The 23980-nt window shown below is 44.5% G+C and overlaps 1 protein-coding gene and 1 non-coding gene across 5 annotated transcripts in view; one reads left to right on the forward strand and one right to left on the reverse strand.

The window, feature by feature from the left end:
* Nucleotides 1-23980, reverse strand: part of LOC109895216 (DENN domain-containing protein 5A-like) — a 46338-nt gene that overhangs the window by 17553 nt on the left and 4805 nt on the right. Inside the window, exons 2-11 of one of the 4 annotated variants that reach the window (XM_031831164.1) lie at nt 11944-12012; nt 10921-11030; nt 10065-10764; nt 7208-7395; nt 5271-5585; nt 3502-3717; nt 1530-1764; nt 1302-1391; nt 426-576; nt 195-288 (exon numbers count right to left, since the gene is read on the reverse strand). In XM_031831164.1, the coding sequence (XP_031687024.1) occupies nt 195-288; nt 426-576; nt 1302-1391; nt 1530-1764; nt 3502-3717; nt 5271-5585; nt 7208-7395; nt 10065-10764; nt 10921-11030; nt 11944-12012 (2168 nt within the window). The remainder of the gene's footprint in view (nt 1-194; nt 289-425; nt 577-1301; nt 1392-1529; nt 1765-3501; nt 3718-5270; nt 5586-7207; nt 7396-10064; nt 10765-10920; nt 11031-11943; nt 12013-23980) is intronic. The other 3 variants (XM_031831165.1, XM_031831166.1, XM_031831167.1) reach the window with 3 other exon arrangements.
* LOC116374896 (U7 small nuclear RNA) lies at nt 15403-15457 on the forward strand. Its single transcript, XR_004210922.1, has one exon. It is a non-coding gene; the product is annotated as a U7 small nuclear RNA (small nuclear RNA).

The following is a 23980-nucleotide window of genomic DNA, read 5'->3' on the forward strand; positions in this document are numbered from 1 at the left end:
TAAAAGAGAAAATGGACAAACAAGACTTTAATTAAATTAGATATTTAGAAGTGAACAACGCAAGCCATGAAGAAGAGTGAGGAAGAAATCGACAAGAAACTAACGATAACATAAAAACAGATAGACAAAATCCCTGTGAATATGGTTTGGGAATGTTAATCCTGTATTTCTAGGGCTTCTTAATGTCCTCTCACCTCTCTCTGGTCGTTGTCCAGGTAAAGGTGTTCAGCGTGTTGTTTCTGTCTGTCCTTCCTCCTCCACTGTGCTGGAGCACTCCTCTTCGCCCATCTAACATACAAACAAAACAACTTCACTTAGAAAGACACAAAAGCCAAATAGCAAAGATAGAGACAAAACAAACATATTTTGTCAGTATTATCAATCAAAGTATGTAAATTAGTCTCTCGAGGAGGTGTGATACTTACTTGTTGCTGACGGGTCCAGTGGAGAGCACGTCAGACTGCAGCCGGGGGAAGAAGCCGTGTTCGTAGCGACCCTGGCCAATCTTCATATCCAGCAGGTGGGGATGCAGGGCCGTGTGGTCGATCTTAACCACCCGCATCTCTATGGCCTTCTCTGGGGTGACACGGAGAGGGGAGGAGGATGAGGTACTGTCACAGCAGATCCATTAGCACCAACCGTCATAGAGGATTTAACAGTCTTATGTCATTGTTAAGCCACTCTGTGAGTGCCTATGAGTCATAGCACTGAGGAGTCACATAGATCCACCACTCCACATCTCATCTCTGACTCCTCACCGCCACATCTCCATGCTGTGAGTTATCATCACCTGACCTAGGGTTGCAAAATTCCTTTAAAGCTTATCAAAATTGTCAGGTTTTCCAGAAATCCTGGTTGGAGGATTCACGATTTCTTGCTTATTCTGTTCTGTTTCACGGAATCTTCCAACCTGGATTTCTGGAAAAAATTATTTTAAAGTTATTGGAATTCTGCATCCCTAACCAGACCCAACACTCAACATCATCAGCACCAATGACAGCAGGCTACATAGTTAAGACTATTACAACGGTGTAGATAACAGTGTAATTAATGTATTAGGTTAGTACATAACTGGTATGCATGCAATGAATCATACAATTACAGAGAGGAATTTGAAAGAATTTATTGTGAGAGGAAAGAATTCAACAGCTAAATTAATTTTGACATGAATTATTCCAGGTGCTACTGACTGTTCCCAAAGACAGAGTAGAAGAAAGACCCTGTAATCATATTGTTCCCATAATGCATTGCAAGCACAAACAATAACCCGCCACCAAGGTGAAATAAGGATGGATTATTACTAAGGTGAGCCTTGTAGATCTCTAACCCAATGGAGTGAGGTTCAGGGGAGACAAAATCAATTTTCTCATATCGCTTTTGAAGGAGTTTGTCTGAAAACGAGAACAGTTACGTCTGTTAGCGAAGGATTTGAGACATGTGTGTCTTGAAAACATACAAGTATCTTTCACCATCTGAGACAAAGATCCCTTATTAGTATAGGTGTGAAAACGGGTTTCCTCTTTTCTTACCCGCCTCGTCGATATTGGTGCAGGTCTGGTACATGGAGGTGCGCAGGGTGGGCGTGCGCACGTTCAGCATGCGGATTTTGTCCACGCGGGAGTCAAACACCCTCAACGTGTGTTCCTTGTCCTCATCATCATGGCAAAGGATCTTACTATCGATGAAGGAGGCGAACATCTGAGTCTCCAGGAAACGGGACAGGAAGGGCAGGTAGGGCTCAGGCTGGTCAGAGAGGAAGGAGGCCTGGAATCGACAAGAATCACATCACAGAATGAAGTGAGGTCTCCTGGGGGTCAATTAATATGAAAAGCTTTAAAGCGCATTGAAGACTTCCACTCAAATTAATGTTTCAGAGTCTGGAGTGGGACTGCATCCCAAATGGCACCCTATTCCCTAAATCAAATCAAATCAAAGTTTATTTGTCATGTGCGCCGAATACAACAACCTTACAGTGAAATGCTTACTTACAGGCTCTAACCAATAGCGCAAAAAAAAGGTGTGTGTGTGTAGGTAAGTAAAGAAATAAAGCAACAGTAAAAAGACATTTGAAAATAACAGTAGCAAGGCTATATACAGACACCGGTTAGTCAGGCTTATTGAGGCAGTATGTACATGTAGGTATGGTTAAAGTGACTATGCATATATGATCAACAGAGAGTAGCATCAGTGTAAAAGAGGGGTTGGGGGGAGGCACACAATGCAAATAGTCCGGGTAACCATTTGGTTACCTGTTCAGGAGTCTTATGGCTTGGGGGTAAAACCGTTGAGAAGCCTTTTTGTCCTAGACTTGGAACTCCGGTACCATTTGCCATTCGGTAGTAGAGAGAACAGTCTATGACAATTTTTAAGGCCTTCCTCTGACACCGCCTGGTGTAGAGGTCCTGGATGGCAGGCAGCTTTGCCCCTGTGACTGGGCCGTACGCACTACCCTCTGAAGTGCCATGCAGTTGGAGGTCGAGCAATTGCCGTACCAGGCAGTGATGCAACTGGTCAGGATGCTCTCGAAGTTGCAGCTGTAGAACCTTTTGAGGGTCCCATGCCAAATCTTTTTAGTCTCCTGAGGGGGAATAGGCTTTGTCGTTCCCTCTTCACGACTGTCTTGGTGTGTTTGGACCATTCTAGTTTGTTGTTGATGTGGACACCAAGGAACTTGAAGCTCTCAATCTGCTCCACTACAGCCCCGTCGGTGAGAATGGGGGCGCGCTCGGTGCTCCTTTTCCTGTAGTCCACAATCATCTCCTTAGTCTTGGTTATGTTGAGGGATAAGTTGTATTCTGGCACGACCCGGCCAGGTCTCTGACCTCCTCCCTATTTGCTGTCTCGTCATTGTCGGTGATCAGTCCTACCACTGTTGTGTCGTCTGCAAACTTAATGATGGTGTTGGAGTCGTGCCTGGCCATGCAGTTGTGGGCGAACAGGGAGTACAGGAGGGGACTGAGCACGCACCCCTGGGGAGCTCCAGTGTTGAGGATCAGTGTGGCAGATGTGTTGCTACCTACCCTCACCACCTGGGGGCGGCCCGTCAGGAGGTCCAGGATCCAGTTGCAGAGGGAGGTGTTTAGTCGAAGGTTCCTTAGCTTAGTGATGAGCTTTGAGGGTACTATGGTGTTGAACGCTGTGCTGTAGTCAATGAATAACATTCTCACATAGGTGTTCCTTTTGTCCAGGTGGGAAAGGGCAGTGTGGAGATTGCATCATCTGTGGATCTGTTTGGGCAGTATGCAAAATATAGTGGGTCTAGGGTTTCTAGGATAATGGTGTTGATGTGAGCCATTACTAGCCTTTCAAATCACTTCATGGCTACGGACGTGAGTGCTACGGGTCTGTAGTCATTTAGGCAGGTTGCCTTTGTGTTCTTGTGCACAGGGACTATGGTGGTCTGCTTGATAGCAGACTATATAGTGCACTACTTTTGACCATAGCCTAAGGCCCCTTATCAAAAGTAGTGGACTATATAGGGAATCTAGTCTCTGATCTCACCTTGTCAAAGTTCTGCATCTGGTCCCTGTTGCTGAACCAGGACTCCTTGTCCTGGTTGGGCTGGATGACAAACACCTCGTAGTCGGCGAACATCTGGGTGAAGCGGTTGGCGAAGACCTCTCGCACCTGGATGTTGAGCTGGTGCATCTTCAGCTCCTCCTCATCACACTGCACCTTCAGGTCCTTGTTGCTGCTGGCATCCTTCCTCACATCCAACTGGAAGAGGGAGAGGGGGAGGAAACACAGCGGGTCAGGAAACCACAGCACAGAAAAATAGAGAGAGTGAAAAAGAAGAAGAAAAAGAGGGGTTTGATGACAGAAGTTAAGAAAGCCATAGAGCAGGGGTCGACAACAGGGGTCGACAACAGGGGTCGACAACAGGGGTCACCAATATTCCCACGAAAAAAAAATATAGAAATATGTGATCGTGTAATCAAGGTATGAAATTATTGTTATTATCAAATCCAATCAATGTTTGGGCTTAGTTGTGGTCAATTTGCAGTGTTCAAATGATTTTAATTATGTTCCGGCCTCCCGACCATTCGCTGTGATAAAAATCGGCCCGCGGCTGAATCTAGTTGCCTATTCCTGCAATAGAGGGAATGGGTTTCTTATCTCCATGTTAGCACAGTCTGCTGGAGCACTGATAGGGGCATGGGGGAAGAAGTCTAGGATGTATTGATTTATTGACAAAAAAAATGAAAACACACATTCCTCTGTTACAATAAAAGGGTTACACAGTTGCAGATCTCAACATGCAAGAGCAGGACAAAAGGACACAATGAGTGAGTCACCTATACATGTCCGCATAGACTTGAAGATGTGTAATGGCTACGAAGCCCAGATCAGATGGCAGGGATGTGACCTACTGAGCCCTCCTCTAATTCATCGCTCTACACCACTGATCCTAAATCAGGTGGTTACCTTAATGTGAGACATGGCCACAATGACCCTACCTGAAGCCTTACCCACGAATTGAGGAGCTAAAACCAGACTACCAGGGCAGGCAATCTCTTCAGAGAAAGCTAATGCTAGCCCCTACTAGTCCATAAGCTGCTTACTCTGGGCTCCTACAGATATGGAGAGTTGGAGAGACCTCCTCTCGGGAGTTAAAAGCTAATTCATTCATTCACTGGTCTGTAATGTGATTCTGCTGAAACATTACTATCTATTACCAACGGCCCTCTGTGTCGTGTTCAAACCAGATGGCAATTAGGTTCTGTATGGGCGCCAATTTTCTGTTGATAGCAATGTAACAGACTTCCTCCGTCACCAGGGCTGAGCACAGCACACTCTGAGCTAGCCGGCAGCAGCTTACATGGGCAGCTCATAGACTGCCTTTCCCACCACAGTATCTTTGCTCTACAAACCCCTTAGTCATTTTCAAAAGACTGTGACAGACATGCAGTATTAATCTGTATGAATCTACACTGAATATACCAAACATTAGGAACACCTTCCTATTATTGAGTTGACTCTACAAGGTGTCAAAAGTGTTCCACAGGGATGCTGACCCATATTGACTCCAATGCTTCCCACAGTTGTGTCGATTAGGCTGGATGTCCTTTGGGTGGTGGACCATTGTTTATACTTTAACCATCTCCTCCCCTTCATCTACACTGATTGAAGTGGATTTAACAAGTGACATCAATAAGGGATCATGGCTTTTACCTGGATTCACATGGTTATATTTTGTACACTCAGTGTATATGCAGACTATCTAGAATAATATGTTCCAGTCAAATGGATGACTGTGGCCCTGCTCTCACCTTCTCCAGGCTGACCCCAGTCCTCTTGACCAGGGCCTGCAGTCTAGCGATGGTCTCGTTCTCCCTCAGCAGGTAGGAGTTGAGGGGGGAGCTGGCCAGGTTGCCGTTGCGTCTGTCCGTGACCAGGTCGGTGGAGCGGAAGCCCCAGTGTTTGGCCTGGCCCTGGCTGTGGAGCGGGTTCCCCTCTGGAGACACACCGAAGGCCAACAGCACCTCGGAGATCTCCTGGATGAACTCTAGCTTGTTGGGGAACAGAGGGAGGTCCTCTGGCAGCTCAATGAAGTGGTTGTCGATGTCCACGAAACACAAGTTGGCCTGGAATGACAGGTGGTCTTGTTTAGCTGTCATTGTAAACATGTCGGTGAAACAGAGAACACCAGAGAGAAGCAAACTGAGTGATAGTTATGTTCTTGTTATAGCAGAACCATTCCCACTTTGCTCCACTAGGTGGCTTAACGCAGAGCAGTACCAATTGAGGCATAAGGAGAAAAGATGTGGTTGACTTCAAGAGATTAACTGAAGAAAGTAATATAATGTCAACAGATACTCTGAATGGGACAAACTACTCTTTTGAAAAAGCCCTCCATTGTTGATCTGCTGCCTTTCATCTTAAGAGTATTAGGATTTAAATATAGAAATGGATGAATAAGGCAATATTGAGATTGACATAGGTCCTCAATTCACAAATTCTCAGGCTTTTTATTCATCATAGCTCTTTCCATTGGACCGGCTCCAGATGTGTAAAAGCTAGTTGCAACAGCACCCTTCCTCCAGATGTGTAAAAGCTGGTTGCAACAGCACCCTTCCTCCAGATGTGTAAAAGCTTGTTGCACACACAGCACCCTTCCTCCAGATGTGTAAAAGCTGGTTGCACACACAGCACCCTTCCTCCAGATGTGTAAAAGCTGGTTGCAACAGCACCCTTCCTCCAGATGTGTAAAAGCTGGTTGCACACACAGCACCCTTCCTCCAGATGTGTAAAAGCTGGTTGCACACACAGCACCCTTCCTCCAGATGTGTAAAAGCTGGTTGCACACACAGCACCCTTCCTCCAGATGTGTAAAAGCTTGTTGCACACACAGCACCCTTCCTCCAGGCTCTGTGTTGAAGGGCCCTTAGCAGAATTGCTGTGTACAGTAGCAAAGCAACATGTTTTTATCAACCGTAAAGGCATGGGTAAGCTACAGCATGGTTAATGAGGGCTGTTTGTCCTCACAAAGGAAACACTCTACCCATCATTAAGAAGTAAACACAAACCCATTTTATTTAAGAACAATCATTAAGCATGAATAATGTTTAACGACAACCATTTACCATTTATCAATGGGTTATATAAGTAATTAATCAATAATTTAAGTAAATTGATAATAAATTCACCTCCTTTGTCTAAATCTGGTGGAAAAACGACTGTTAATCAAAACGAAGGACAAAAACAAGCCTGGAGAGCTAGGGATCGAGGGATGGTTTGTAATCTGTGTTGTAAGGCCCTGTGATTCTCTCTACAGATTAGCCAATTTCATGCCGTCACTTTGTTGGGTGTATCAGACTGCAGATGGAGATGGGGTTGGCAGGAGTGTCCAGAGGGAAGTCGTTGTTAGTATTCTCAGCACAAACACCATTCACGCATTGCAATCTGATTAGAAATGACTTGTTATTGCTCTGACAGGCTGCATTTAAAGAGGGCTGGGCTGAGGGAATCCAACTAAATGGTTTCAGCTAGAGCTGAATGTTTCCAATTAAAAAAGCCTTTTGGAGAGAAGGAATAGGGAGGATGGGAGAGGAGAGAAATGAACAAGGTAAACAACCCTTGAGAAACAATTCCATGCACAAATCTCAAAAATCTATTTCAATTTGTGTGTGGCGTGTGTGTGTATATGAGTAGCTGTGCGTATGTGTGTGCAAACACTTATGCATAGGTGCATAAGTGTATAGGTTACCTCCTGAGGCAGCTCTAGTTTGGTGCGGTCACCCTCTCCGTTGGAGTGCAGGCCCATCAGGTAGGGCACTGGGGCATCCAGGAAGTGCAGCAGTGAGGCGGGCAGGATGGGCACATAGACATGCTGCCACTGGAAAGGGAACATTAAGGCTGTGATGCTCTCGGCCACAGTCATCAGCCTCTGGTAATCTGTCACACAAACAACAGAGGAGAGAGTCACAAACTGACTGGTTTTATATGGTCACAAAGGCTAAATGTTTTGACACCTACAGTATGCAATGTATTGTAATGTACAGGGTTAAATAGTCCACTCCAAGTCAAGTGTTTGGCATCCATGTAAACTTCCATCCAGTCCTGTTTATCTACCTTCCTTCTCTATCAGTCACAACAAGTCTATATTCGGTAGCAGCTCTGTCTTTGCTGTTCTACTGCCAAAATAACTACTAGTTCTACATTTGGCCTTCTGTTCTCCCCCATTCTCCCCCCAGAAAGGGCCCTCGCCCCTCTCGCCAGGACAGGCCCTCTCCCCTCTCCCCAGAACAGGCTCTCTCCCTTCTCCTCTCTCCCCCCAGAACAGGCCCTCTCCACTCTCCTCTCTCCCCCCAGAACAGGCCCTCTCCCCTCTGCCCAAAACAGACCCTCTCCCCCCAGAACAGGCACTCTCCACTCTCCCTCCAGAACAGGCCCTCTCCCCTCTTCTCTTCCCCCGAGAACAGGCCCCCTTCGCTCTCTCCCCAGAACAGGCCCTCTCCCCTCTCCTCTCTCCCCCCAGAACAGGCCCTCTCCCCTCTGCCCAAAACAGACCCTCTCCCCCCAGAACAGGCACTCTCCCAGGCCGGGTCTCCCCCTCGTTGGGCCACCTCTCCCAGGACCTGGGCCAGGGACTCAGAGACAGGAATACTAATCTAGCCTGTCTGCTAGTGCTCTGACCTTGCCTGGTGAACAACAGGCCTTTTCAGAGCATGATACCACCTTCCTGAGAAAAACCACAAACAGACAGACACACACACACACACGCATGCATGCAAATGCAAGGACGTGTGCACAAACAAACACATGAAAGTACACACACACACAAACACACAAATGCATGCACGCACACACACACAAACGACACCACAGTATCATACACACACAGGCCTTGCCAACAGCTAATCTGGTCTAAGAGAAAACACACTCTTTAATAGGGTCATTCATCAGATAGTCAACTGGGGGAAATCTAATGAGCTTCAGTGTTGGCGTAGTCCTCCACTTGTCCACCCCTCTGTTGCGCTGCTTCCCACAAGGCCTTTCCAAGACGAATAAGGTCATCGGAGCCTATTTGAGTGGTTTGCTAACAGAATGAGAGCTCTATATACAGACTACTAACATGCATGGCAAGCTTCCATTGATCTACTTGAAGAGATGGGAAAAACAGCAGCAGATGCTCGTTTCGAGGAGGATTCATGTACTGTATGTGGGAAAGACACTGGCCAGGCCAGGGCCGATGTATCTGAGTTATGAATTATGCCTCTATTTTTAGAACAGACCCTCTCCAGCCAGCTAATTTTTAGTATGGGGCATCACTTGCCTCAGCCTATGCAGCTTTAACTAACGACACCCTGTCCCTGCTCAGTGGAAAGCTCACAGGTTCACACTCTAGAAAACACTCCTCAGCACACATCCTGCAATGAGCCTTCTGGAGAAAAAAAGGGATGATGTCATCTCCAACCAATCATCTTTATCCTGCATCACTGACTGCGTCCTCCTCCTTATCCTCCTGCAAGGGTTGCCTAGCAACACCACAGCATTGCTCCTCTAGCCCCTGGCGTTTTATTAACAATTTGCCTTTTCCCTGTCTCCGTAATGGATCCTATGAACACGCCAGCTCCCCAATCCTGAAACAATCTTCCTGCTGCACTCCACTGACTCTGATCAAAGTCAATCCCAGTGTGCTTCCATGGAGGAGGAATACACCATTCTGTATAAAAAGCTCATTTGCTTTTCAAAACCTACAACATTGGTCCCTGAACAAAACAATTCCTGATTGGAGCTGATTAATTATGTATAATGCTGTTTCTTTTCACACATAGTGGAAGACCTGTTTCTATCAATTCTGTAGATCACATTTTTCTATGTGCCAAATGACATGTGTCATATCTAAATATCTCTCATTCCTCCCAAAAAAGTCCTCTTGAATGTGTCCATATTCACTGTCGATCTCTCGCAGTGTGGGCCTGGGGTTGAACATGAGCAGGGGGAAACAAAGAGGGCCTGATCACAGCACACACACTGCTGCTGCAAAACAGCTTGTTTACCCCAGCAACTCACACCAGCACACACACAAGCTAGGCCTGAGCTGAGAGCCCATGAGGAGAAACTAACATTTACACAAGCTGGGAAGAACACAGCTTTCCTTAAAGGTCCAATACAGACGTTTTTATCTCAATATCAAATAACTTCTGGGTAACAATGAAGTACCTTACTGTAATTGTTTTCAAATAAAATGGTCAACAATATATATACAAAAATAGCTTCTTAGCAAAGGGTAATGTCTCAAGCAAGAATTTTGCTAGGACCATTATCATTTTCACTATGTCACAGCATTATTACAACCTCATAGTGTGGAAATATATATAAAACACTGGACAATTGAGTTTTTGACTGCACTAGGCCTTTAATGAAATCGCAGGATAGTTTATTTAATCTGCCTGGATAACAGTTCCAATGAACATACCGAAGATCCTAACCACAATTGTTATTTCTGATTTCTGTTGAAATAACAAATCCCAATCCTTTCTAAAAGCGATGAGGACAATAGACAGAAAACCACAGAATGTTCAGCAGATCAGAGAGAAAGATCCTAAGTAAGGACTTACGCTGTGAGTAGAGCAGGATCTGGATCTCCAACAGGGCACAGGTAAACAGCTGGAGGATGTTCTCCACCCCCAGCAGCTCAAACACCTGGCTGATAGGGAAGTCAAAGAGAGGCAGCTCTGCCGTGCTGGGCCTCTGGCACACCACTGGCCCATACACCCCCGAGAACTTCAGGGAGCGCCCAGCGGGAGGCAGGGGCACCTCATACAGGATGTTGTAGACATAGCTCTCCAAGGGGAGGGGTGGGGGCTGGGGGGAGGAGACGGCCTGGTGGAGCTGCTGGAGCACCTTCCTGCAGGCCTGGGGGAAGGCCATGGGCGCGATGAGGCAGATGCACTTGGACACGTAGAGCGTGTCGCGGCTGATGTCGTAGGAGTTGAAGCGCTGCAGCCGGGAGATGGAGGGCGTGGGGAGGAGCATGTGTTGGGGGTGGGGGTTGAGGGGGTGGGGATGGAGGTGGCGCTGGTCCTCAGGGCACCGCGGGGTGGTGGGGGTGTGCAGGATGTCGTATTGTTCGGCATTGTGCATGTGGTACAGGGTCTGCATGGCGCTGCAGATCTGCTTGCTGGTCACCTCCTCGTAGAAAGTGAGGGCAAAGCCGTACGTCCGCGAGCCGTCCTCCCGCGTGATGATGAAGGAGTGGAACTGAGGCTCACGTGTGTCCGCCTGCGTGCGGAAGGCCAGACCCTTTGGCATACACAGCTGAGAGATGAGGTAATAGATCAGGTTAGTCGATCAGTAAAATGATACAGGTTCTAATCCATAATGATATACAGATGTAAACCCTGGAAACAGAAATGGGTGTAGCTTCAAATAAAATACACTTTGTATTAGTTACACATTCCGCAGTTCCCTTACCATGCCAACGGCATCCTGGTCAAAGGGACTCCACTCCACATTCTCTGGGTAGTGCGCTAGAACTTTGGATTTAAAGGTTCTCCGCAGTGGACTCTGCTCAAAATTCTCACCTGAAAGAGAGGGAGAAATAGAGGGACAGAGAAAAAGACAGAAGGAAAAAGAGAGAGCAAAAAATTCAGGACTCCGGGCCCAAAGTGCAACAGAAGCGCAAAAGGATGCAGAGGCCCAATCAGAAGCAGACTTGAGGCACAAGACAACCCTCCCCACAGGAAATAGGAAGTGAGCACAGTGGTCTGGAGAGAAAGGCTGTATTGCATCATGTAAAGCTGTCAACAGCATCCTGTACTGGGTCAGTGAAGGAAAGTAACCGCTGCCAAAGAGGTCAAATAGTCAGATAATAATAATGGTTTTGTTTGTATAAATCTATTCAGAAAGAGACAATAATTGTTGCTTGTAAGAAAACAAACTTTGACACATAGGATTACCAGTAAAGTGACAGCTTTTATGGCAATACAGGCAAAGCAACCCACAAAACAATCAATCAATTAAACAAACCAACACAAATTAAATTGATTCAGATCCACAATGAAAGCAGAAGTGATGCACACACCAAGACATGATTGAAGTCATTCAGAGTGGAAGGGGAGAGAACACATTGGCCAAGCAACACCAGCTCTGGTACATGTAGGTAGAACTGGGTGTGTGAGAGGTAGAGACGCAGTGCTTGTCAAACAGATTGGCTTGTTGTTCAGTAGCTAGCTTCCAAAAGAGGAGGTAAAGGTGGAGGAGGAGGAGGGGGATGAGGAGAGAGGAGGAGGAGGACAGAGGGAGGACCGGGAAGGGTGGAGAGGGAGGAAGGACATATGGAAAAGTGCTTGCAGAGTTCCCCTCACCTGTACAGAATTGAGTTCTCAGAAACATTACAAATCAACAAAAGGAGAGTGCTGTGAAACAAGGGCGTGTCAGGTTAAAGGAGCAAGCGGAGGTGAGGTCATTCTGAGGAGGGGGGCTGGTGGGGGTTACCTTCATCTGCACTCGCCAATCCTCTGGCCCCATCTCTGAATTTAGTAGCCTCTATATACTGGCATAAAGCTACACAACAGATAAAACAACAGTAATTAATCACATGGCTACCTCTGAGTACCGCATCACTTCTCAATATGTGCATACACAGCAGGAGTTACTCAGGACAGAAGGGTTCTGACAGTGTTCTCCTATAGGTGAGAGAAACACTGAGGGAACAACACATCCTCTTCATGTGTGTATGGAGGAACAGAGGTTTCTGTTAGGTTCAGGTTTCTGTCAAGTTTCTGTCTAAACCAGCTGGGTGTGTTGTCAGAGAATGATGTGTGTTGCTGTAGCAATGCATTGCTCTCCTCTCCAAAACCCATGATTAATCCCTGTTGTCAGTGCTATGCTGTGGATTATGATATTACAGTGAACACACTTGAAGAGCTGTATCTGTGTGTTATAATACATGAGGGAATATGATCAGGCCTGTGCTGGTTCTGAGGGAAGCAACACAGTGTAACTTACGAAGAATGAGATCATTTAAAAACACCTGAGAGGATTGTGGACGATCCAAAAAAAACAACATTAACTGTAGTGTTTCAGAACAAGTGGAATGTGGCAGACACAGGGCTATAAAAAAGAAACTAGGGTACTGAACAAAGAAAGTATTTGTTAAACAATAAGTTATCCTGAAAGTATTAAAAAATATGTGCTCGGCTGTAAGTCAAAGTTATGAATGACACACATTCTTCCCTGTATGGTCATAGTGCATTGTCCCATGGAGTCTTGTCTTGAAAAAGGCCTGGCAGCCCAGACATCCGTCTCCATTCTATACTGTTGCCTTTGTCTTTCTCTAGTCAAAGCTATGAACAAACATGTTCTTGATTGCCTGAGGTAGAAGTCGGTAGATCATGTGTATCCTAAGACAGTCCGTGGGAGATCATAATAAGACTCTCTAGACTAGAGGTCGACTGATTAATCGGAATGGCCGAGTTTTCATAACAATCGGAAATCTGTATTTTTGGGCGTTGATTTTTAAAATATTTTTTATATACCTTTATTTAACTAGGCAAGTCAGTTAAGAACACATTCTTATTTTCAATGACGGCCTAGGAACGGTGGGTTAACTGCTTTGTTCAGGGGCAGAATGACAGATTTTCACCTTGTCAGCTCGGGGATCCAATCTTGCAACCTTACAGTTAACTAGTCCAACCTTCTAACCACCTGCCTCTCATTGCACTCCACGAGGAGCCTGCCTGTTACGCGAATACAGTAGAAGTCAAGGTAAGTTGCTAACTAGTATTAAACTTATCTTATAAAAAACAATCAATCAGTCATAATCACTAGTTATAACTACACATGGTTGATGATATTACTAGTTTATCTAGCGTGTCCTGAGTTGCATATAATCAATGCAACGCTGGGGGATGATTTAACAAAAGCACATTTGAAATTGTGTCATTTCTCTTGCGTTCATTGCACGCAGAGTCAGGGTATATGCAACAGTTTGGGCAGCCTGGCTCATTGCAAACTAAGTTGCCAGAATTGTACGTAATTATGACATACATTGAAGGTTGTGCAATGTAACAAGAATATTTAGATTTGGGGATGCCACCCGTTAGATAAAATACCGAACGGTGCCGTATTTCACTGAAATAATAAACGTTTTGTTTTCTAAATGATAGTTTCAGGATACGATCATATTAATGACCAAAGGCTCGTATTTCTGTGTGTTATTATGTTATAATTAAGTCTGACTTGATAGAGCAGTCTGACTGAGCAGCAGCAGGCCCGTAATCATTCATTCAAACAGCACTTTCGTGTGTTTTGCCAGCAGCTCTTCGCAAGCACAGTGCTGTTTATGACTTCAAGCCTATCAGCCTAATGGCTGGTGTAACCAATGTGAAATGGCTAGCTAGTTAGCTGGGTGTGCGCTAATACTGTTTCAAACGTCACTCGCTTTTAGATTTGGAGTAGTTATTCCCCTTGCGCTGCAAGGGCCGCGGCTTTTGTGGAGCGATGGGTAACGATGCTTCGAGTGTGGCTGTTGTCGATGTGTTTCTGGTTCGAGCACAGGTAGGGGCGAGGAGGGGGACAGAAGCTATACTGTTACACTGGCAATACTATAGTGCCTATAAGAACATCCAATAGTCAAAGGTATATGAAATACAAATGGTATAGAGAGAAATAGTCCTATAAATACTATATTAACTACAACCTAAAACCTCTTACCTTGGAATATTGAAGTCTCATGTTAAAAGGAACCACCAACTTTCATATGTTCTCATGTTTTGAGCAAGGAACTTAAACGTTAGCTTTTTTACATGGCACATATTTTACATGGCACACATTTTTACATGGCACATATTACTTTCTTCTCCAACACTTTGTTTTTGCATTATTTAAACCAAATTGAATATGTTTCATTATTTATTTGAGGCTAAATTGATTTTATTGATGTTTTATATTAAGTTAAAATAAGTGTTAATTCAGTATTGTTATAATTGTCATTATTACAAATAAATACATTTTTTAAAATCGGCCGATTATTCGGTATCGGCTTTTTTGGTCATCCAATAATTGGTATCGCCGTTGAAAAATCATAATCGGTCGACCTCTATTAGAGATTACACTTCCTCTTCTAATTGTAATGTGGGGAGTTCAAAATAATGAAAAACAATCTACCAAATCTATTAATTTAAAAATGTTGATGACCTTTTGCAACAGTTAACAAGTTGTCCCAGATGAATGATGCAGTGCCCCCCCTTGGGCCAATAGAGATATCGCGTCTCACTAACACTTCAGTTAATTACTATAGCTCCCACCTTTGACCAATCAATGTAATTTTGTAAATGCCGGATCTCTATGGCAAGACGCATCATTCACCCAAGTTTAGTCAAAATCGTCCCAGTGCTGTCTGAGATATTGTGTGACTAACGTACAAATGGACAGACACAGATCCACAGTCCCCTCCCCAATTTCATTGTGGGGGACAATTGTCATTGACCTGATGATAAGGCAAGACATGATTTAACTTTGTTTTTGCAAACATATGATGGGGGTCCTTGGGGCGCTGGTTTGCCTGGGATGGGGTACCTGGGCAAGAAAATCGTGGCTGTAGAATTAACTGCTTAATCTGCTGTTTACTTTCACGTCCATAGCCTAGAATCCTGGGCTGGAAACTAGGCCAGGATTGTGAACAATTAGACTAGCCAAACAATGGAGTGGTATGTCAACAATACTTGGCACAATCAGACAGGAGACAAACAGAGAGCACAAAGAAGACGGCATTCATCATGCTATCTATCCAGTCATGAAAACCTGGCTACTGTACAACTATAAGTCTATGTTAATGTTGAATTTGCATATACCCCATCCACTCCCCTCCCCCATATCCCATTGTGTGCCACCCATGACCGAGAAACGTACATGCCAAATAGAGTCCATATCATTATTTCCTAACAAATCATGGAAAATTTGCTCTTTTAGTATTTGTCCCGTAGGTTTCCTCAGTGAGGAACCCCCCAAAACTACATTAAAGAAAAAACATTGAAAATATTATGCGGAAGTTAGTATACTGCATGTAATATAATGTGCCACAAAACACTACGCCTATACATCACAGTATAAGTTAATGTTAAGGCTGGTTTTCCTTGTTATGTAGTTACCTCTGGATACTGTACAAGGCAGGGCACCTAATAGCCAAGAAAAAAGTGATCAATTGACACTCTTGTTTAACAAGCATTTGTGGGTGTTAAAAAGACACTGTCATGGGCCACTGAATTGATTATTTCTCTGCCATGAGGCCTAGTACACATGCCTACGCACACACAGTACTGGGCTCATCCATGGACTTCCAACAGTTACAAGTACTAGGCCACTGTCCTCGCTTGCAACACTCACTACCGAGTTGCAAACTGACTCTGCAAGCAACAGCATTACAATAATTGTTCGTCAGGAGCTTCATGAAATGGGTTTCCATGGCAGAGCAGCTCCACACAAGCCTAAGATCACCATACGCAATACAAACTGTCGGCTGGAGTGGTGTAAAGCTTGCCGCCATTGGACTCTCCGCTCTCTCTCTCTAGTCCTGAGTGCCAGGGACTGCCTCCAGAACAGACCCCCTCCTGTGCTCAACCTACATACCATTCCTAGTGCCATCACGGCCAACTGAGCTGAGGTTGGAATGACTCAGGAGAGCAGAGATGCCTCGTGCCTCTCAGTTATCAGAATGCTTAGCTCGTCATCATCACAGCAGAACATTCATGCGGACATCGCTAACATATCAAAAACCTATCGCAACAAAGACACCATGACCTTCCCACTGAGTGAGCCTAGCCAAAAATGCAGCAAAGCTATGGGCCATTTGGCTCATTCACACAGAGGAGAGACAGCTTATTTTTATGTTATTCACAGCCTTCAGAGCAAGGCCTCCCTCTGAAATACCCATGAGTGTTTTTCTACTCCATTAACTGGGCCTATTGGGATTCCACACACAAATGCCCAACGCCGCGCCACAGCAGAATTCATTATTTACACACGGTCGTGAGAACAAAAAACCTGCACACTGCTGAGAGAGTGCATAAACAAGAAACAGAGGAAGAAGACAGAGACTACTGCATTATAAGTACTATATCCATATCCCCCAGTACCATGGGCATGAGCATTCCCATCTTTCATCAGGAGAGGAGATGATGGAGAGAGAAGGTGCTTGATTTAACTTGCTGCGACCGCCAGATGGATGGGGTTTGAATGCAGCGATTCCATTGGTACTTAGCGCAAACTCCACCCACCTGGCGTGCCGTTGAACTCAATCAAGTGCCCAACACAACACCATGTTCTTGAGCATGAGGCGCCTTCAGAGCAAACCCACCTCTCAGGACAATGGATTATCCTATGGGGTATTACTACACCACATCAGACGTCACACTGACATAAAGATGAGGGAGGCCAGCATCCTCGTCTTACATATCTGTCCACATAACAGAGCATAGATTAATGAGATAGGGGTAGAGGATCTAGGGGTTTAATCACTTCCTTGAATGAGAAATAAGAAAGGGCATACTTCTAACATATGGAGCAGAGCTTAGTAAATCAGCCCTGTTGATTAACAGCCACCAGTAACTCTTTACGCCAAGGGGACAAGACGGGTAATGAGCAACTGCTCCATCTATCCAAGACACTTGTATGGATGGGGATTTCAAATCCTCTATATTATACCAGTCACTGGCCATGAATAACTGAGTGGACTGAGATGGATGGGTTCACTCCATGTTGACTCCAGCAGCATAACGTCAGGCGATTAGTAAGACAGACAGGGAGCAGGCGGCAGAGAAGTTTTCCTGTGAGAATGGGATGCGTAGCTAAACACCTGGAGACACACAGCTGTGGGCAGGAGACCCCTTTGTGAGAGCAGAAAACCATTTGTTTACAAATATCTGAGACAATCGTGGGGAAAACCAGTAGTCCTCTTTTCATACAGCACACCTGACTGATGTCTCAATGTACTGTATCAGTGGAGGAATCTCATACAGAATAATGCAAATTGTTGTTCTGATATCTTTTAAAATGCCTAGGGGGCGTCCCTACATCAGGACACCTACTGGACAAACACTAAGAGGTCATCATTTTGACTGTGACCTTTAAGAGAAAGCAAAAAGCTTCATGCCCTCTACCCCTTATTCTTCCATCAGTTAATCAGAACAGGATCCTTGCATTTCTTTGAGGACCATTCATTACGGTCTGCTACTTCACTTCAAAAGTACCAGGTAAGTATGTACCTTACTGGCACTACTTTATTATAGCACTAAGGGTGGTATGCCTTTGCTGCACATAGTAAATAGACTACCATGACCCATGTTCCTATGTTGGCTGTCTATATAAAAGTTATCAAAATGTACTCTCGTTCACATTCAAGGATATCATACACATTTTTCCTTTGAATGTATTTCATGGAATTCACTGTACACTATTCAGAAATGTAATAATAAATGCAGCCATTTCACACCCACAATGCAACACATCTGGAAAAGGGGACAGCTCTCATAAATTTGTGTAAGGGGGGAAATGTTTAATAAAGTGGACCACAGAGTTCTATGAGTATGTAGTATGAATGCTGGACACAGGATAAATGAACAAGTATTCTTTCACAGTGTAAATGGGTGATACCTGTATCAGGAAACTTACTGGACAAATAATAAAATAGCTAATTCTCCAAACCTCAATGTGGCATCAGGGTGGCATGCCTACATAACACATAGGCACATGGGTCATGGTTGTCCATGTTACATGGTGGGGGCATGTCATATGCAAATTAGGTTAAAATGACCCCAACGATACACACAACTAGGGGAGGGAGACTACGCGAGACTAGCGCTCGCTCACACAATGCCATGGTCTGCAATTGTGAGGCCGGTTGGACATACTGCCAAATTCTCTAAAACAATTTTGGAAATGAACATTAAATTATCTGGCAACAGCTCTGATGGACGTTCCTGCAGTCAGCATGCCAATTCCCCCCTACCTCAAAACTTGAGATGTCTGTGGCATTGTGTTGTGTGACAAAACTGCACATTATAGAACGGCCTTTTATTGTCCCCAGCACAAGGTGCACCTTTGTAAATGATCATGCTGTTTAATCAGCTTCTTGATATTCCACACCTGTCAGGTGGATGGATTATCTAGGCAAAGGAGAAACGCTCAGTGCACAAAATTTGAGAGAAATTTCTGGGATCATTTATTTCAGCTCATGAAACATGGGACCAACACTTTACATGTTGTGTTTATATTTTTGTTTAGTGTAAGAACAGATTCATGTAGCATTCAGATAAAGTTAGTGGCAACGTGAAAGAATCCTCTGCCCCTAAACACTATCTTGTGTCTTGTTAGGCTTTTTCGTAACATTATCTGGGGGTGAACAGAAAAGACTGTCAATCTCGCCTGGCTTTTCCAGTCTGGCTGCTGGTAGTGCTTTCAGGGTTTGTAGCTTCCACAGAGAGATGTACTGTATGGACACTGTAACCAGGGGTGACATGTACAGAATGACCTTCTAGGTCTAGTCGTAAAGGAGACATGGGTAATGTACTCTTTTTCACTGAACCAACTCACACAGTCTGTAAAAACCTTGTTTAATGGCAAAGGTAGGAAATTCCAAAAGCCAAAGGATGAGTAGGACTGAAAGCATGTTTTCTCTAACTTTATGAAAAGACTGAACTCTTTCCAGTATAGTATATTGTGAAAGTAGAGTCCCAGTGGAAGCCAATCATTGCTTTTCCTTGTTTCCTTGTGGCTCAACATGGCCTGGCCACAGCTTACCTCTGGCTGTGACCAACGTTGACAATGAATTGTCTCCATTTCCTTTCAACAGAAGCGGCATGAGCCTTTCTTCATGGCAGCCTGCCTCCTCAGCAGCAGAGCTGAGATCAAATGGACAGGCAGGCTGAGAGGTAATGAGGGAGTCAGTCTGCATCATCGCTTTCATAAAAACGCTATCTGCTCCTCTGCCGTGCAGCCGTCTAAACCCTCTTCATAAGAAAGGCTTCCTGTTTCCACAGAGTGGAGCAGAGGAGATAGAGAGAGCCTCAGGGTGCTGAGAGGGCAGAGTTAGCTTATTCTACAAGCTTTTCTCCAGTCATGAACTCTGCCTGGGATTTAAAGGCAGGTTTCCTTATGTGAAGCATTTATTTCAGTTCTGTATGACTTGAGCTTTGACATCCAGAGTCAGGAACTGCAGAGAGGTCTCAAGGCATGTGTGCACCATGCACACCCCATAGTGAATGTATATATATATATATATATATATATACTGTATAATGAACAAAAATATAAACCCAACATTCAACAATTTCTAAGACTTTACTGAGTTACAGTTCATATGAGAAAATCAGTCAATTGAAATAAATTCATTAGGCCCCAATCTATGGATTTCACATGACTGGGAATACAGATATGCATCTGTTGTTCACAGATAACTTTAAAAAAAAAACAGGCCTCACAATGGGCCTAAGGATCCCGCCACGGTATTTTTGTGCATTCAAATTGCCATCAATAAAAAATGCTTGTTGTCCTTAGCATATGCCTGCCCATACCATAAACCCACCACCACCATGGGACAGTCTGTTCACAACATTGACATCAGCAAACCGCTCGCCCACACAACGCCATACACATGGTCTGTGATTGTGAAGCCGGTTGGATGTACTGCCAGATTTTCTAAAATGATGTTGGAGGCGGCTTATGGTAGAGAAATTAACATTCAATTCTCTGGCAACAGCTCTGGTGGACATTCCTGCAGTCAGCATGCTAATTGCACGCTCCTTCAAAAATTTAGACATTTGTAGCATTGTGTTGTGTGACAGAACTGCACATTTTAGAGTGGCCATTTATTGTCCCCAGCACAAGGTGCACCTGTGTAATGATCATGCTGTTGATATCAACTTCTTGATATGCCACACCTGTCAGGTGGATGGATTATCTTGGCAAATGAGAAATGCTTACTATCAGGGATGTAAACAAATTTCTGGGATCTTTTATTTCAGCTCATGAAATATGGGACCAACACATTACATGTTGCATTAATATTTTTGTTCAGTGTAGAAATCTGCCTTTTATAATCTCAGAATATAGAGAAGTATAATGTGTATTGCTCAATAAAAAAATGGCTTGGCTTCTTTTCAGTATCAACTTCTCGAGTCGAAAAGTGATTTTGAAATACAAAAAAGTACAGAAAGGAGAAGTGTCTAAAAATCAACAAGTACCAGAGGGCTAGATTTTTCAAGGGCACACACACTTGATTCCCCTATTCAATTATACCACCATGTGTATAACACTTCAACAGTCATTATTCAATTCCACAAGGTTACAGATTTGCTTAAACACTATTTAGTTAGACACTGTAAGATGCCCGAGGAAACTTCCTTAGGACTTGAGCTCCTTTAACACACATATGAATTATTAACAGGCAGTGAATATGAGTGCAGACCCACAATGAGCGTGTGTGGGGGGCTTTATAGTGACGTCATTCATTGAGGGATTAAAGAGAGGGGGTGTCTGGGAAACTCAAGGGATGTTAGTGTTTGAATAGTGTGGGGGGTGCTCAGAGTGAGTGTGTGTATGTGTGTGTGCGCGCACGTGTGTGTGTGTGGGTGGGTTGCATCAGCTGCCTGTCCCCAACAGGACCAAGTTGTGAGCTAGCCAATCACATCGGTCTGGCAGGAGGGCCCCAAATACATATGCTAATCTGGTCTCACCCTGCACCCTAACACTGTCGCATAAATGAGAGTTTTGTCATCAAGTTTGCCACGTTTTGGCTGTTGCAGCCAGTGATATAACTGCCCCATGATGGAAAAGTCAGTGTCAGAAAAAATGACAGCATGTGCATGGCATACTGAGGGAGAGCGATATTAGCTGGTTAGTTATTTTGATTTTTCTAAAATACATTGTGATCGTGACATGGCATACAATTATGTGACCTCTGTCCATGTTGCTTTGGAACGGATCACATTTAATAATTACCAGTCTGTCATATTGGATATGAAGAGTACTTACTGGAGATCACACAGCTTTGGACCATAATAACTTCAGCATATTGAAACGAAAAGAAGAGGACAAAAGGAGTTCTATGAAAAATTTAAAAAGAAGAGTCTCATCTTAAGAGGCTTTGTGCACAAAAATCAAAGAGAAAATGGGAGAGGGGGCCGAAGACTTATCTTGTCTCTTTGTGGGTGGGACACAAGGAAATGCAGTGCTCTACAGAGGAAAGCTTCAGGCCATGTTTAAGCAGTGGACAGGGAGAGAGTGGGTTTCTGTTCCCCCGTCAGAGCTCATGATCTGGAGGCGCTAATCATGCACTGGTCACAGCACAGAGGCATTCTGAGACAGACAGCTCATCCTCATTCACCTCAGCCTTATCATTTCTACCCTCAGTCCCCATATTCCTAACGTCAACACGTTGACAGTCAGAGCCCCTTTATGAAAGTGAAATCTGCTTTTTTTCCTGACAGCTTTTTCAATTTCTACATTGGAAAGCATTTTTTATACCTCCCCCAGAAACACTCAAATCATTCTCCTCTAACATGGATGTCCTCAGGCAAGTCACAACGTCTGCTCATTATGGGGGCTTGAACACTTATAAGAGAACCTAGTCAGTACAGTGATACAGTGTTGGGGTCCAACTGTTACAGAACATTGCTAGGCCTATATCTCCAGGCGGACTCCTGTTCCGGTTCTTAAGACAAATAACCCTCTAAAGGACACATCTGTTTTAAGTCCTGGTGGTGTAACCCAATAAGGGGCAGTGTCTTGGAGAAAGATGACGGAGGCTTCCTGTGAGGATATATGGGCTCGGTGAACCAATACAAACATACTGTACAGTGTAGCCTCTATACACGTTACAGAAAACTGCCTGAGAAGGACAGGGTGAGTGGCAGCTGTCAGTTAGGCACAGCTGTTCAATTCACCACTAAAACCTCCTCCTATCATTGGTGGTGATCAGAGAAAGGGCTATCTGGAAAGCCCCATCCATCCTGACTGCCTGACTTCACCGTTTGAGTCAGAACACAAGCCATGGAAAGACCAGTGTGACTCAAACCACACTGTAAAACTGACAAATCAGCTTGTGTTCACAGGCGACCTGAATTGTGGGGTTTCTTAGGCTTCTGCTCACCTGAAGTGAAACTGCCAGATCAGCGTATGGGCAAGCCCCTCTTTCTCCAACAAACATCCCAGCAGATTTTGAGGGGTGATAAGAGCATGCGTCATGGACCACACTACCTTAATTGTGTTTCTTTAAAGTGTCAGCACGCTTCATTTAGGCTACGTGCCTAGCCGAACTGAACGAGTGTGCTCGCATACTCCCGTAAAAAAAAACTAATTTGAAAAACAAGAAAAAAGCGTCAATAGTTTGTCCATCTAAAATAACTCAAGAAATCTGTCATTAATTTTAAAGTTTTTACGGAGGAGATGTTAGCCGCATAATTTTACGTTCAACTAAGATGTTTGGTGCAGTACTTCTCCATTAAATATTTGCATGAAAACAAGTGGTATCTCATTGAATGACAACAAAGACTTTATTGAAGAATCCCTACTGTTGACCAATCACCGACGAAGGGGCGTAGACTTTGGCTACCGACTTCGGCTTCCCTCAAAAAACAAATGTGTATGCCCGAACAGCTGAAAAAACCCTTACCGGTGTCAGAAACTAACAAAAACGTCACAAAATGTTGTCATGATATATGCACAAACTCTTCCGAGCTGTTTCGGCTGTAAAGTGTACGGACGCCTTTAGTCGACACACTCACCACAGCACAGACTGATTGCATAGACTCTTGAGACTGCAGCTCGCTCAGCCCCCTAATCACATGACACCCATAAGCTCGTCTGATTGGTCAGAGAGAGCAGTTTGTGCTGGGCTGTCTGTTTGCTGTGTGCACGTGCACGTGACTCCTCCAGTCTGCCAGGGAGAAGAAGAGCTCTCCCACTCACCGCTGCTACTGTATATGAAGCAGCTCTGCTAGTGCTAACTGGGTCTCAGCAGCCTGAGAATGATAGAGGCAGCAGGAAGTTCATACCAAGAACACATAGCCTGCACACAGAACCGTACTGCTTGCAGTATCTCCACATAGTATAGTTGTGGTGGAGGGCGTTATCAAGAGATACCCAAATAGCTGCATGAGAAAGCATTCATGTAACCATCTAAAGGCCTTGTTTCTCTAAGAGGATACATACTCCATGGATCTCTACTGTAGAGAGAGGGAGAGGTGCTTTTCCAATGAAACGTATGTTTCCATCAGGAATGTGACACAAAGGCCTTGTTTCTCTAAGAGGATACATACTCCATGGATCTCTACTGTAGAGAGAGGGAGAGGTGCTTTTCCAATGAACGTATGTTTCCATCAGGAATGTGACACAAAGGCCTTGTTTCTCTAAGAGGATACATACTCCATGGATCTCTACTGTAGAGAGAGGGAGAGGTGCTTTTCCAATGAAACGTTTCCAGCAGGAATGTGACACAAAAGACTTGTTGCAAGCAGAACCATAACCTCTGCATCAT

This window comes from Oncorhynchus kisutch, linkage group LG8 (genome assembly GCF_002021735.2).
Source record: "Oncorhynchus kisutch isolate 150728-3 linkage group LG8, Okis_V2, whole genome shotgun sequence".
In the NCBI taxonomy this organism is placed as follows: Eukaryota; Metazoa; Chordata; class Actinopteri; order Salmoniformes; family Salmonidae; genus Oncorhynchus; species Oncorhynchus kisutch.